Source organism: Helianthus annuus, chromosome 12 (assembly GCF_002127325.2).
Source record: "Helianthus annuus cultivar XRQ/B chromosome 12, HanXRQr2.0-SUNRISE, whole genome shotgun sequence".
NCBI lineage: Eukaryota > Viridiplantae > Streptophyta > Magnoliopsida > Asterales > Asteraceae > Helianthus > Helianthus annuus.
In genome coordinates this window covers 117,117,152-117,131,701 of record NC_035444.2, presented here as the reverse complement: position 1 = coordinate 117,131,701, position 14,550 = coordinate 117,117,152, and the positions used below count along the sequence as shown (strand labels likewise).

The window sequence follows — 14,550 nt, the reverse complement described above, 5'->3', positions numbered from 1 at the left end:
CAGGTCGTTGTGGGACATGGATCGTGGATGCCATGTTAAACGTTTAAACATTTGAACTTATGATTCACTTTGGGTTTACATACTTATGCTTCCGCTACTCAAATTAAGTTTTGTTTGGTTGAACATCAATTGTATTGAATGGGGTTTTACGAACTACTTTAATTATTAAACACTATGTTCAATATGATTGATGGCTTGATCCTGGTCAAGTCACGCCTCCAAGCGGTGGTACTCCGCGTGTGGATTTTGGGGTGTGACAAAAGAGCTGGCCGATAGGCCAGGCATCCCGATCGGACAGCCTGCTCGATCGGACAGTCCGTCCGATCGGCTGGGCTGTTCGATCGGCTAAGAGCCTAATCGATCCACAGCCTGCTTTGAGTGTTTGGTGCGACGATTTCTGATATTTCGATTTTGATTGAAGACAATACGAATACGATAGAGTTCCCTATTCAAATTACTTTTAATCCCAACCACTATATCTACATACAAACATCTATATTTCACACTATCCTTTCGCTACCATTCATCATAATTCGATTTCGATTGAGTTCGATTGAGTTTCGAGTTTCGATTCGATTGATCACCACACATAACATAAATTAAACACGCACAGGTAACACGTAAGGCACACACACACGTAATATAACACCAAATTCGCATAATTCGAGTTTCGAGTTCGATTGATGATTTGATTAGCTTGATTATTGATTGATTAACTTTGTCGCATTGTTACTTCCTAATATTCACAGTCGTAAAGCGTTTCACGTCGATTAAAATTCGATTACTTCGATTATTTGATTAATAACACTTACTCCACATAATACAACTAACAACACACAATTTAGACTAGATACAGTCAAAGAAGTCAAACTTGACTTTGACTTTGACTTTGACTTTGACTTTGACATTCGGTAACACGGGGTGTTACAGACTTGGACCTTAGTGACAATAAAAGATGCAAGACTAGTTAATTATGTTATGTTTCTTTGTTTTTAAGACATTGTAACCTCTTTTAATTCAATAAAACAAAACTTCAATTTCCATGTGTTATGAAACAATGATTCTGTTACGACACTCCTCGACGTTTCCGCCGCGGTTTGTTGTTTTACGCGGTCGAGGTGTGACACCCTTCGTCTAAAAACATCTGAACCCTCTCCATGTATAATCCATCCACAAACCCTATGAATAACAAATTAAAACCCATAACTTGTGATTAGTATAGCCTATTGACTGAAAATTGTATGTAAGTTTTAAATAATCAGAAAAGATAATTATATAAATTAAAAAAAATCTGAAACAAAAAGAATAGATTAAATCAAATTGAATAACATTTTCTACTAATAAGATTTCATCAATCTCTCTATGTACCTCTCATGTTTTAGGTTTTCCTAGAGAGAGAAAGTTCTAGAAAGAGAAAGGTTGTAAGGTGGTTCAAACAAACCAGAAACTCTAAAAGAAGAAGAATATTAACAGATCAAACTGAAAACACTTTCTACTTAAAAAATTTCATAAAAACTCTCTCATATTTTAGGGCTTTCTAGAGAGAGAAAATAAGGAGGTGTGGTGCGGTTATCCAGGGGTAGGGTGGGGTGGTACGGTGATCTAGGGGTAGGGTTGTAAGTCCAAAAATCTTATCAATCGGATATCACAACCATAATCAAAGTGCTGAAAACTAAGAAGGTGATAGAACAAAGATGAAGAAAGTAAAATTGGATTAATGTATATTGCACACAAGTTCTAAGACTTGTCTGGTACAATTCGCATGAAACACAAAACAATCAACAACATGCTTATATTGTACAATACTTGTTGATGCATTATCTATGATACGAGAACATACATTAACATTGACGAGACGATCCGTAGTATATTATAGCGCTATAGGTGTAACAACCCATTCCCTCTTCCGATAATATTTCAAGAAGAACCCACCGGGGAATGATAGAACCCGTGAAACGTTGGACAAACCCTTTGGTGGTTTAAACATGACAATTGGTTTCTATACATGACGATTGGTTTACACATACATGACAATTGGTTTACTATACATGACGATTGGTTTACACATACATGACAATTGGTTACTCATACATGACAATTGATTTTTCAAGTATACATATATATAAACCATACAATTTTACAAGAAAACATTTTGATTACGTACCTGATTTCACAAAGAAACATTTTGTCGAGTCTCATGGCTACAAGTTTCTCTTTTAAACATACCAACTTTCTTAGTTGGTAAAACATTTTGCAATACCAAACACATTTGTTACAAGTTGATTTCAAAGATCTTATTCATCGACTCTCGTAGTCGGACAAGGTATTGCAATAAAAACACAAAGCCATGAACTTGACCACAAAACCTATGTTACTCACTGGCTTTTTTATGTTGACCGACTTTTTCACGTATGTTTCAGGTATTGACTTTCAAGTATGCTACACATAGGAATGCATTCAGGCCTTAGACTTCTTTAAAACAAAAATAATTACTTGTATTCTTGTGTTGTAGAACAATGTTATTAATTCAATGAAATTTTTAGTACCATGTGTTGTGAACAATTTGTAACGTGACTCTCCGACAATTCCGCCGCGAGTTGTTTTATTACGTGGTCGGGGTGTTACAATCTTGTTCTTGACTGAAACCTGTTTCTTTTTCTTCTTTTGATTCATCTCATGGATTGTAATTTCCCAATAACTTCTTCAAGTACAAATTCATCATAATGATCTTTTTCTTTTAACAATGTTACATATGAATCAAACCTTGTTTCTAATGCATCCAAAAACCATTATTTAAGTTCTTGTCTTGAATATACAGTGTTGAAATGACTCAGTTCAGTTATCAAATGATTAAATATAACCATAACGTCCTCTAACCATTTGTTATCCACATATTTGAACAACAAGAATTCTATTTTGAGCAATTCACCCCAACTCTTCTTAACTCCATCATCTCCCTCACATCTTTTCCATAGAGCAACCAATAAAACCTTTAATGATTTAAACCTTCTAAAATGTAAGTGAAGTTAACATTGTTTACATGCAATCACCCATACTTGATGCATAGTGTTTAATCATTGTCTTTCTTGATTGCATCTATGCTCAGTATTTGCTAGTTGATACTTTTGCTACATACTACTTTAGCCCAAACTATTTGTATGTGAAATTTTCACTGCAAATGTCCATGTTCCCATGCGTTTCATTTTGCAAAGAAATTCAGTTTGTTTTATTTCTTTATTTTGCTTAAGCATTGGATCTCCTATGCGTATCGAAAGATAGACCTAGAGGTTATTGCTTAGGTTTCTACTTTATTTTCTTGGTGCATCGTTCAAGCTTTGGAGTGGCATCTCTGCGTATATTCGTCAAATATCGACCTGTCAAATATGAACCTTTCAAATATCGACGTGGTGGTTAAATCCTGAACAATTTCAGTTTGTTTTACATTTTTTAGTTTTGCACAAAATATTGGACTCTCTCTGTGTATACCTCGTCAAGTATCGACCTGAGAGTTAAGATCTCGAGATTCTGATTTGTTTTCCATTTTGACATAGCTGATAAAAAGTTTTAAAAGTAGTATTAGAGTTTGTGCAGTGCACGATGAAGGGATATGTTGATAGTGTGGGACCCATAAGGTTTTGTGTTTAATAATATATAACGTATCGCATTGCAAACGTGGATAAGCAATACCTTTGATCATTGTGGATTGCTATCTAAAATTCTAGATAATTGAACAAAAATGTATGTTAGTTCAATTTGCATACTGGTATGATCCTCTTTCACTTGATACTCAAAAATATGTGTTGTAGATACTTTATATATTTGATATTGAAAAATCCAAAAAGATTTTAGGTGTGTTTCAACATGTGTTTTAACATAAACTTCTTAAAATCCAAAACGAATTTTCTTTTCAATTTGTTTTTGATAGTCTTCCATATAAAACTTAATAAAATGAGTTTTTCATATGCACCGAGGCATATTTGAGATAAACACGGGTTTATCCATAAATGTGAATTGGTCTAATGGGGCTTTCGAGAAGTTGTTTATGATTGAGAACAGATTGGTGTTTATAAACGCATGAGGTGAAGAATTCAGGATACAAGTTGGAGTGAAGATTTCGAGAAGATCACCTATTCGAGAATTCAGGATACTCACTAGGGTAAAGTATTCCGAGGGAATGAAAAAAAATATGTTTGGTTGGTTAGGTAATAGAATCACCCATTCCATAAGGCATTCCATTCCATCTAAAAACCTCAAATTCACTGCATCTACACCCCTTGTTTTTTTTCATTCCATTCCCTTTTTCACCCTTCATCACCATCAACAACCGCTACATGCCACCACCGCCACCCACCGTCGCCGCCGCCCCGACCACGACAGACCATCGGTGCCACCGCCACCCACCAATGCGACCATCCACCACCACTACTGCAATCCACCGCCACCCACCGTTGCCACTCGCCATCCACTCCGACCACCGCCACCCACCGCTGATTTTGTTCCTTCGTCTTTTTCGGCCTACCAAACAACACAAAGTAATGATTCATTCCATTTTCACATGGTAACCAAACAAGACCAGGGAATGGTATAATGCTCTATTTCATTCATTCCTTTGTCCATTCCATTACCCCGGTCATTTCGTTTACCTGTACATTCCATTACCCCATACCAAACAAAACCTAATTTTAGTCAACATAACCTAAACTCTGCACTTAGTTAAAATAAATAATACAATCCAAAAATATAAAAGAACACTAAATTATACTAATTCATAAGGTCTTGTGATTATTATTTTGTGAGTTATGGACTTATGGGTTGTTTTTCACTTTTTTTCCAGCAATCCTCATTTGGGTTATTGGCCCCCTATCAACAAAAACTATAACGATTAGGGGGTGCATGTTTGTCTAATCGGGGTTTGTTCACAGCTCACGGGTTAGCAGGTGAACCGTGAACGTGTCTATTTTTTTTTATGAAAGTTCAACTTCATTCACAAAACCACCAAGCCAATAGGCAGCCAAACAACAAACTACATCAAATTACACAAAATCAAACTTTACACCAATTGGACCAAAAGATTGACATGAATCCTGACATACTTTGTTTTGTTCTTGTGTGATTAATGCTTAAACCCTTAATATATACTAAGATCGACTGCTTATTATTACTCTACTTAGACCTCTATTATTGGCATAAATCGTAAACGTTCCTTTGATGTTTTACAGATGTTGACCATTATTCACTCTATCTTGTGAGCTTTCATGGAGAAACAAAATGATTACATATATATAAATGAATAACCAGATGTTATCTATGTTGGAAATTGAGGAACTTGATGGCATACACGAAAGCAAAGAAAAATAGAAGGATCCAACCAACATGTGCTATTGCCACCACAAGAAGGAATTCATACTCGTACCCGAAGCGTTCTTTGATGAAGCCTTTCACAGTCATGTTACCAGATCCAGGCACCTCCAACATGTAATTTTCATCACCAAGTTGGCTGGTTATGAGGCCGTAGATTGTCCAGCTGAAAGGGTTTGCCCAGTAATACCACCTGCACCATATTGGTGCTTGCTGAATATTAAAAATAAGTTTATTAGTTTCAAGCCTTTGTTGAATGGGATATGTCAGATTATGGTTTATTTCTAATGGACCAAATGATTAAGTTAAAAGATTTACTATAAAGGAAATTCAAGCGTTTGTTGAATGAGATATATCGGATTATGGTTTATCTCTAACGGACCAAATGATTAAGTTAAAAAGATTTACTATAAAGGAAAAGGGTCAAAAAGGACTTGTATCAAATGTATTCGTTCGCTATCCAACATGCCCATTTGCACCTATGCATATTAGTTTACACTACTTTTTTTTTAACGGCAAATTTCTTTTATTCCTATCGTTTGTGGGACTTGAACCCAAAACCTCCCCCTCCCAAGGTGTTTAAAGGCTTTGCGTTTGCCAATGGACCACCACCCCATTGGTATTAGTTTACACTACTACGGTGACTCTTAAAGGAAGAAGGTGTAAAGCAAGACAAAATACCGGTTTTGGGGTGATGATTCCAGAGAACAAGTTCCAAAGGCAGATGAAAAAGTATATCAAAACAGCAGATATTTGGGGGTTTGGTGTCAATGCCACAGTCATCATACCAAATAAAGTGAAGTAGATAAAGCTCATAAACATATAGTAGTAGAACCACAAAAACTTAGCAGCTGTCCACTCGAACCCCATCATCGGGTACAAAAAAAAGGTGTAAATACTAGTTTGAATAGCAATATATAACGACTCTATGGTCACCTGCACAATGTCATCATTCAAGTTACAATAAGTTCTTACCTATTATATAGTAAATTAAAAACTCGACTTTCTCGGACTCATATCTTACCTGGGCAAGTGCATAAGGTAAGGATGAATACATCCCCGCAGCTCTTTCGCGAAAGAAAACTGTTCTCTCTACAGAAACAATAGGCTGCACTGAGTTTTGATTTATTGCTCCAAGGAAGAGAACAACAACATACAAAGCTCCACACAAATCCAGAAGATCTTGTTGTTGATGTCTGTATGCACAAACTCAAAGGTAAGGTTATGTTGAACTATTCATATGCTTCTCTAGTAGTATTTTGATTATTAACTTGTGATCAATTTGTTTATCTTCACTTTAAATTTTCAGATAAGAGAAATGGAAAGAAAGTGTAATAACTCCTTTTTAGTTAATACATTTATATACATATAAGTTTCTTTTATGTGGCCTTCTAGAGCGAAATCATGGATAGATTAAGTAGAAGAGGTTAAATTACTAAGATTGATGAAGCAAAGTATGAATAGCCATACATCTTTTCACCCTTTTTGAAGAAAATAGCAGCAAATAGACCAGCAATGACGATTGTAACAACAAAGCGAATGACATTATATTGCGGGTTCTTCCAATACGACCAGTGTTGTTTCCACAAACACGCTTTGCATTGTATGATAAACGGTTGTGTGTACTTGGTTCTAAAAGAGAGATCCTTGGAACCACTTGGTGGGACACTAAGTTCCGCAATTAGTTTTTGATTGTCCCTGATAACACCATAGAGTATCCATAAAACATATATTAGAAATATAGAACGAAAACAATTATACCAGATATAAGACTTAGAAATTACTGATAGAGGGTGGAATTGGCATAAATCTGAGCATAGTCAACATTAAGTTGAATTTCAGCTAAAGAAGAAGTCACTTCCAATACCCATGTAGCAGGATTATAACCATTCTTGATCTTTGGCACCCCTGAAATAGCCTAAAGGAAATAAAAGTTAGGAAAATTTCATTTGAAGTACACAAGATCATGGCTAATATTTGCTGGTCATACTCATACTCACTTCAAAATATTCCACAAGCTTGTGAGACCGGTCACCTAATGGTCCAGCGTAGATAATTTGTCCTCCAATTTTCATCAAAAGTAACTGCAAATTTAAGCATCACACCAGGATTAGCATAAAAATGACACTTCTATAGATTTGCCCGAGATGTGGCAATTTTCACCCATTCACTTATGAATGGGTTAATTTTGAGCATTGTTTTATCTCATACAAGTCAAATAAATTTTTTTTTTGTCTATATGGAGAATGGGTAAAGTGAATTGACAGTTGTCAAAAGTCTATTTTTAATGCATACAACCTCCTAAAATTCGTTTTCTTCAAAGACTTCAAATATTATTGTATGATATATGTTACTCTGAGCATATACTTATCTATAAATTCTATTTAAAATGACAAATGAGGTATTTATGGGTCAACCCAAAGCGACCCATTTTCAAAATCTCTCATTCGTATGCTACAAACCTCATCAAAAGATTCGAAAATATCTATGCTTGGTTGGTGAATTGTGCAAACAACAGTTCTCCCCGTGTCAACTGTGTTTCTTACAGTACGCATAACAATGGCTGCAGATCTAGCATTAAGACCAGATGTTGGTTCATCCAAGAAGATGATGGATGGATTCGCCACCAACTCTACTGCTATTGTCAACCTCTTCCGTTGCTCTATCGTAAGACCATTTACACCTGGAAGCCCAACAATTCCATTCCTTAAAGGATGAAGCTCTACTAGTTCCATCAGTTCATCAACGAACATCTAAAATTCAAAAAATTGTCAACACAAGAGAGAACATAGAGGATTCTGAACTTAAATAGTGATAATTATAATGAAAAAGGGCATAAAAGGTAATAATAAGTAAATACCTTGCGTGTACTTGTATCAACTTCTGAAGATAGGCGAAGCCATGCAGAATATAAAAGAGATTCATAAACAGTGACATTTGGTGAGTGAATATCATTTTGTTCACAATAACCACTAACACGAGCAAATGTTGATTGATTCTTTGAGTATCCTAAAACAAAGATATTTCCTTCAATGTATCCACCAGTCTTACGACCTGCTAACACATCCATCAAGGTTGTCTTTCCAGCACCAGTAACTCCTATAAGTGCAGTCAATATCCCTGGTCTAAAAGCACCACTAACATCATTGAGCAATTGCAGTCGGCAATCTTTAACCCCTCTAGCCTTCATTTCCTGGTCATATATAGTTTGATAATTAAGGGTGGCGAAATGGGCAGGCAAGATAACATGTCAAAAACAGCCAACCAGACCCCATAACATGTTTTATTCTTTTTCATTTTAACTTTATGGTTCAATAGCATGTTAAATTAGATAAAGAAAACTATACTAACTAGAACAATCTAAACTTATTTTAATATAGTAATTTACCAGGATTTAATTTATGCATTTCAATATGTTTAACAGTTTGATGCGTTCAACCCATATGACCTGAAGGAATCAAAAACTAATCTAATCTATCCTAAACTATTCCTGATCTAACCTAATCTAGAGAGAGTTTATTGAAAATTATGTATGTCTTGTTGTCCCTGGCTTATGACTAGTGATGACACAGAAATGATACCAAATTTTACTACTTGAAACAACCACACTTCATTCATACTCAAAGCTTACATAAATAGGGAAGACTCCATGCAAGGTTAACAAGGAAATAACTACTAACCCCCATGACCTAGACACACTACTTGCATAAATAAAAATGACAACTATCCCTCACTAAGACTCATTTATTGACCCCACTAACCCATACTGAAATCAGCTCCGAACCAGATCCATAACTCGAGTTTAACCCATCAAGATTGACCCAACATTTCTCAAGTTAGAAGACTTACGTTGATTAAATACAGTTGATTTTCAATAGGAGAATCCATAGTAAAGATAATATAGAAAATGATGGATTGTAAGAAAGTGACTAACATAAGGCGCATCTATGTAGTAGTTCACATGGTTGAAAGCAAGTGAAAGAGGTTGAAATGGTAGAACCATTCCTCTTCTTTTAACGGTTGAGATGTTTCTTCCTGAACTGCTTCTCACGACCATATCAGTACCTTCACGATCATTTACAACATGTCAAACAGAATTTATTACCTTTTTACAAAGACCAAGCATCATGATATAAAAATCAAAGGCTCACCTTCATTGACATTTTCCTCTCTGATCACAGGTTTAGCATCACCAAGGGCTGAAAGAAAGGATTCATAGAGTCAAATCTATAGCAAGAACCGAGGAAGAAAATGTGATGCGAAGCTATACATACGATTCAGGAAAGTTAGTGCTACAATAAATAATATGTTGAAGATAATCGAAAACCCAAGGAGTGCTCCAACAGATATCCAGAACCAGTGCTCCTCTGTATAAAAGCTTCTTGATTTGAGAAGGGCTTTCCCAACTGTTGATGCATTAATTCGCGGATCAATATTGGGCTGCATAAAGGAGAGTTTATTTTATTGAGGTGCAATGATAATCCTTCTAATCATTACTTTCTATTAATTGAAGTGTGTTATCAAGAGTTAACTTACAGCACTCCATCTTTTGTCAAGAAATTCATTTAGAACCAAGGCATTCTGTGCATACATCATAGGAGAGACATAGAATCCCCACGACATCCATGGCTTACTATCATCTGAAGTTACATCATTAGATATATCAGTTTGTATTTTTATGGTATTAGATGATAATATCATGGGTCAAAAATCATGTAAGATATGTAAAAGAAAGTTTTCACCACAAACCCGAACATAGATGACACTAAAGGGGCAAATACAACACGCATATGTGCAAATTGGTCAACTTGGGTTATGTTCGGGTTAATAGTGAAAACTCTTTTTTAACATATATAACATGGTGAGCCCACCAGCCCAAATTTTGGATATATAAATAGAATTAAAATTGTACCCTTTGCTATTATGAATCCTCCAAGGGTGACTATCAGCAATAGGGTAAAGGCACCCAAAGTGTTTGAGAGTACTTCTGTTCTTCCAACAGCAGCAATCAATCGGAAAAGGGAGAGAGCCATTTGATGTATGGCAAAGTAAGTCAAGAACTGTTGAGCAAACCTACACCACAAAAACTGTTAGATATTGAAGAAGTATAATGATGAAATCTTGTTAGCACAAGTCACTATAATTTTACCTGGTGAAACCTGGAGCAAAGCCTATAGTGTAATATGTAAGAACCACCCAAATACCTGATTCCATAATAGATAAGGGGATTCTAAGCACCCAAATGGGAAGAGCAAAAGCCCATGCGGGATACAACAACACATCTCTTTGTTTATAAAATACTGGAAGCCGCATGACTGTCAATGCAAGATCAGCCATCCCATTAAACATCACAATAAGGAGGCCAAAGAAAAGTGCACCAACAAACTTCCCTCCATCTTCTAAACTTCCCACATGCATTTCAGTTCTGAAAAACATGGCCATGCCTACCAATGACATAAATGTCAACTGGAACGACTTGAATATGTACAAAAAAGAATTACGCTTCGATAACAACCATTCCCTATCGAAGCACGCTTTCAGTAATTCAAGATTTGATGTTCCATATTTTTCTTTTACCAAAGCATCGGGATGTGTTTTGGATTTATCATATGGAATATGAATATCTGTTTCAAGTTTCTGTCCAATGTGAAAAGACTTGAACGCGTGCGAAAATTCATAGATTGTGATAAATTGATAAGGTTGATTTTTCCTGAACCAGTATTGTTTTTGGTCTTTCTTTGAAATTACTTCTTGAAGGAAGTCAGCTACCCCCTTCCTTTCTGGGCACTTAAATCCCATCCACTCAAAAAACTCAAGAACGTTTTGGCAAGGGCCTTGATACACAATGTGGCCTTCTGACATCAATATGACATCATCAAAAAGCTTGTATGTCTCAGGGTCAGGTTGCAAAAGAGATATGACCATTGTTAAGTCCATTACATGAACCATCTGTCTTAAGAACTTGGTGATTCGACAAGTGGTTGAGCTGTCCAATCCAGTCGATATTTCATCCATGAAAAACACGTTTGCTGGCCCAACTAACATCTCTCCTGTATAATTTTTCAAATCAACACACATTAGTTTCATTTCAGTCACAGTTTTTAATTTTTATTTATAATAGGTGGATCATTGAACTGTCCTTAGATTGTAATTCTTGCAGCTGATATCCGACATTTTGTTGGACATACATAATAAACCTAATTATTTATATTGTATTTGTTAGATTTGTATTATTGTAATTAACAATAGTTATATGTTATTTAGGATACTATCAAGGTTAATTCGATAGTTATGTTAAGATGGATTTGGAAGTTGTGTCATCAAATGGTTTCGAATAGTTTTTGTCGCCAATCACCCTCCAACCGTTTCCATAACTGTCTCATAGGTGTTAATTAAAAAGATATACAACGAAAGTGACTAGGGTTTATTATTAGAGAGTAGGAAATGAATAATACAGAGAAGACATAAAGGCTATATATAGCCATAAACATAAGCCCTAACTAAACATACAGAAGCCCGATAGAAGGGCCAAACTTATGAAACTTATTAGGCTAACATCCGCCATTAATATGCTTTGTTCACCCTCAATAAAGGCTATATATAGCCATAAACATAAGCCCTAACTAAACACAGAGAAGCCCGATAGAAGCTTGTGTTGTAGATGATGATGAGTGAAGTGACAATCAATCTCCATATGCTTTGTTCGCTCACAGAAAACAAAGTTCTTTGCAATTTGCATAGCACTTTTGTTATCACAACGCAGAGGAGTAGGCTAAGAAATGTTGACCCCCATATCTACAAGAAGCCAACGTATCCATACAATCTCACATGTAGCCACGACCATAGCACGATACTCAGCCTTGGTGGAAGATCTAGAAAAAACATCTTGTTTTCTTACTTTTCCATGAGATTAATGAATCTCCATGAAAAGCACAGAAACCAGTAGCGGATTTACGATCATCATGATCACTATCCCAATCAGCATCACCTAGAATACGAAGTACAGTGCCCCAGTGAACAGAAGTAGGAGCAGTAACAAACTGACTAACCACATGCATAGCGTGAGCTATATCTAGGCGAGTAACTATAAGATAAACCAAACTGCCCACAATGTTATGGTACAGACTCGGATCTACTAAAGGAACACCATCACTAGGAGAATACCATGCATTGGTTTCAAGAGGAATGTCTATAGTCCAGTTGTCAGAGAGTCATGCCCGGTGAAACAAATCTGATATATATTTAGTCTGAGAAAAGAGATAACCTTTCCTAGACTGAGCCACCTCAATACCCAAAAAATAACGTAGCAATCCCAAATACTTCATTGCGAACCGGTGAGCCAAATCTCGCTTCAATGACTTAATACCATCATGATCATCAACAGTAATAGCCATAGCATCAATATATAAGGACAAAAGAATTCTTCCTGCATTCGTACATCTAACAAACAACGTTGAGTTGTGATTACTTGGGACAAAACCAAGTGAAGTAATCACCATGGAGAACTTCTCAAACCAAGCACGAGGGGCTTGTTTGAGACCATATAAGGCTTTTCGAAGCCAACAAACTTCACCCGGTTGGTGAGCAATACCCCGAGGAGGAGCCATATAAACTACCTCATGAACTAAACTACCTCATGAACGTCACCATTCAGAAATGCATTCTTGACATCCATTAGAAAAATCTTCCACTGACGAACGGATGCAATTGCAATCATAGTACGAACTGTCGTCATCTTTGGCACTGGGGCAAAAGTCTCCTCATAATCCATACCATACATTGAGAGTACCCCTTTGCAACAAGTCTAGCCTTGTATCGCTCAACAGACCCATCAACCTTTGTCTTTATCTTATATACCCATCGACAACCAACTGTATGTTTCCAGGTGGGAGTGGAACCAAATCCCATATATGGGTTTGATGAAGAGAAGTAAGCTCTTCAGTCATGGTATTCTTCCAAAGAGTATCAGACACAGCCTCTCTATATGACTCGGGTTTAGATCAATGATGTATGTTTGCAATAAAGGAAGCAAACGAACCTGAGTAAGTGGAGTAAGCAAAATTTGGTGGTTTTGTGGACTTACATGAATGGGTAGACCTCCTCAAGGTCGTGAATCTATGGTCTCAATAATCGAAGGAGCAGCCTCAGGCGGCATAGATAGAGCGGAAGCACTATTGGACTATGTAGACATCTCATGAACTGACACATTAGGTGGCATAGATGGTTCAAAAGCAGAAACCTCTGTGTCAATACCAAAAGGATCAATATGCAGAAGATCTGACATCGTTACATTCTGTGATTTAGAAGGAATCGAGAAGAAAGGAATATGGTCCAAGAAAATTACATGTCTTGAAACATATAGTTTTTTACTTACAAGATCATAGCAACAATAACCTTTTTATCTAATACCATACCCCAAAAATACACATATAGCTGATTTTGGCCCCAACTTATTTCGTTCAACATGAGGGCAAAGGACAAAGCAAGTACATCCAAAAACTCGTTATGTAGAGTAGTCTGGTAGATGACCATATAACTTCTTGAATGGAGAAATCCATGAATTCATTGAAGTGGGAATTTGATTAATCACATGTACAACAGTGAGAACTGCTTCTCCCCAAAAGGTACTAGGAACCTCACAGATAAAAGCAAATAACGCGCAGTCTCAACAATATGACGGTGTTTTCTTTCTACAACACCATTGTGTTCAGGAGTGTCGATGCAAGACGACTAATATATACTTCAGGAACAAGCAGCCTAAACAAATTGATCAACCTTTTAAAAAAAAGGGGGTACTCAAGCGTTTCGGATTCAAATCATTCAAAATTTTGGTGTATTATCCCCCTAATTCACACCTTAAACACTTCATCACAGCTAAATGTTATGCCTTTACAAGAGTCTAAAGTTGATGTAAATGCCAAGAAAATCAGATTTGTGCTTCATAAGATACACCCACGTATAACGAGTATAATCATGTATAAATCATATATAATAGTTCGAGCCACCCTTTGTGGATATTGGCAATGAACCCCACACATCAGAATGAACAAGGTCCAAAGGAACAACAAAATAAGACACGCTTTTATTAAATGGTAAAGCAGAAAATTTTGCCAGTTTACAACCACTACAATCAGAAATATCACAAGTGTTCAAATGACCTAAAGCACCAGTAGAGGCTAAAAACCGAAAACG

The 14,550-nt window shown here is 36.3% G+C and overlaps 1 protein-coding gene across 3 annotated transcripts in view; it reads right to left on the bottom strand.

The window, feature by feature from the left end:
* Window positions 1-5,019: 5,019 nt before the first annotated feature.
* Window positions 5,020-14,550, bottom strand: part of LOC110895813 (ABC transporter G family member 39) — a 33,075-nt gene continuing 23,544 nt past the window's right edge. For 2 of the 3 annotated variants that reach the window (XM_035981423.1, XM_035981422.1), the window contains 14 exons: window positions 10,508-11,408; window positions 10,271-10,431; window positions 9,895-9,998; window positions 9,633-9,798; window positions 9,510-9,557; window positions 9,293-9,423; window positions 8,219-8,551; window positions 7,821-8,111; window positions 7,359-7,442; window positions 7,143-7,276; window positions 6,829-7,056; window positions 6,383-6,554; window positions 6,040-6,294; window positions 5,037-5,571 (listed from right to left, as the gene is read on the bottom strand). In XM_035981423.1, coding sequence (XP_035837316.1) covers window positions 5,302-5,571; window positions 6,040-6,294; window positions 6,383-6,554; window positions 6,829-7,056; window positions 7,143-7,276; window positions 7,359-7,442; window positions 7,821-8,111; window positions 8,219-8,551; window positions 9,293-9,423; window positions 9,510-9,557; window positions 9,633-9,798; window positions 9,895-9,998; window positions 10,271-10,431; window positions 10,508-11,408 — 3,278 coding nt within the window. In that variant the 3' untranslated portion in view covers window positions 5,037-5,301. Of the gene's footprint in view, window positions 5,572-6,039; window positions 6,295-6,382; window positions 6,555-6,828; window positions 7,057-7,142; window positions 7,277-7,358; window positions 7,443-7,820; window positions 8,112-8,218; window positions 8,552-9,292; window positions 9,424-9,509; window positions 9,558-9,632; window positions 9,799-9,894; window positions 9,999-10,270; window positions 10,432-10,507; window positions 11,409-14,550 lie in introns of all 3 variants that reach the window. The other variant, XM_022143174.2, reaches the window with a different exon arrangement.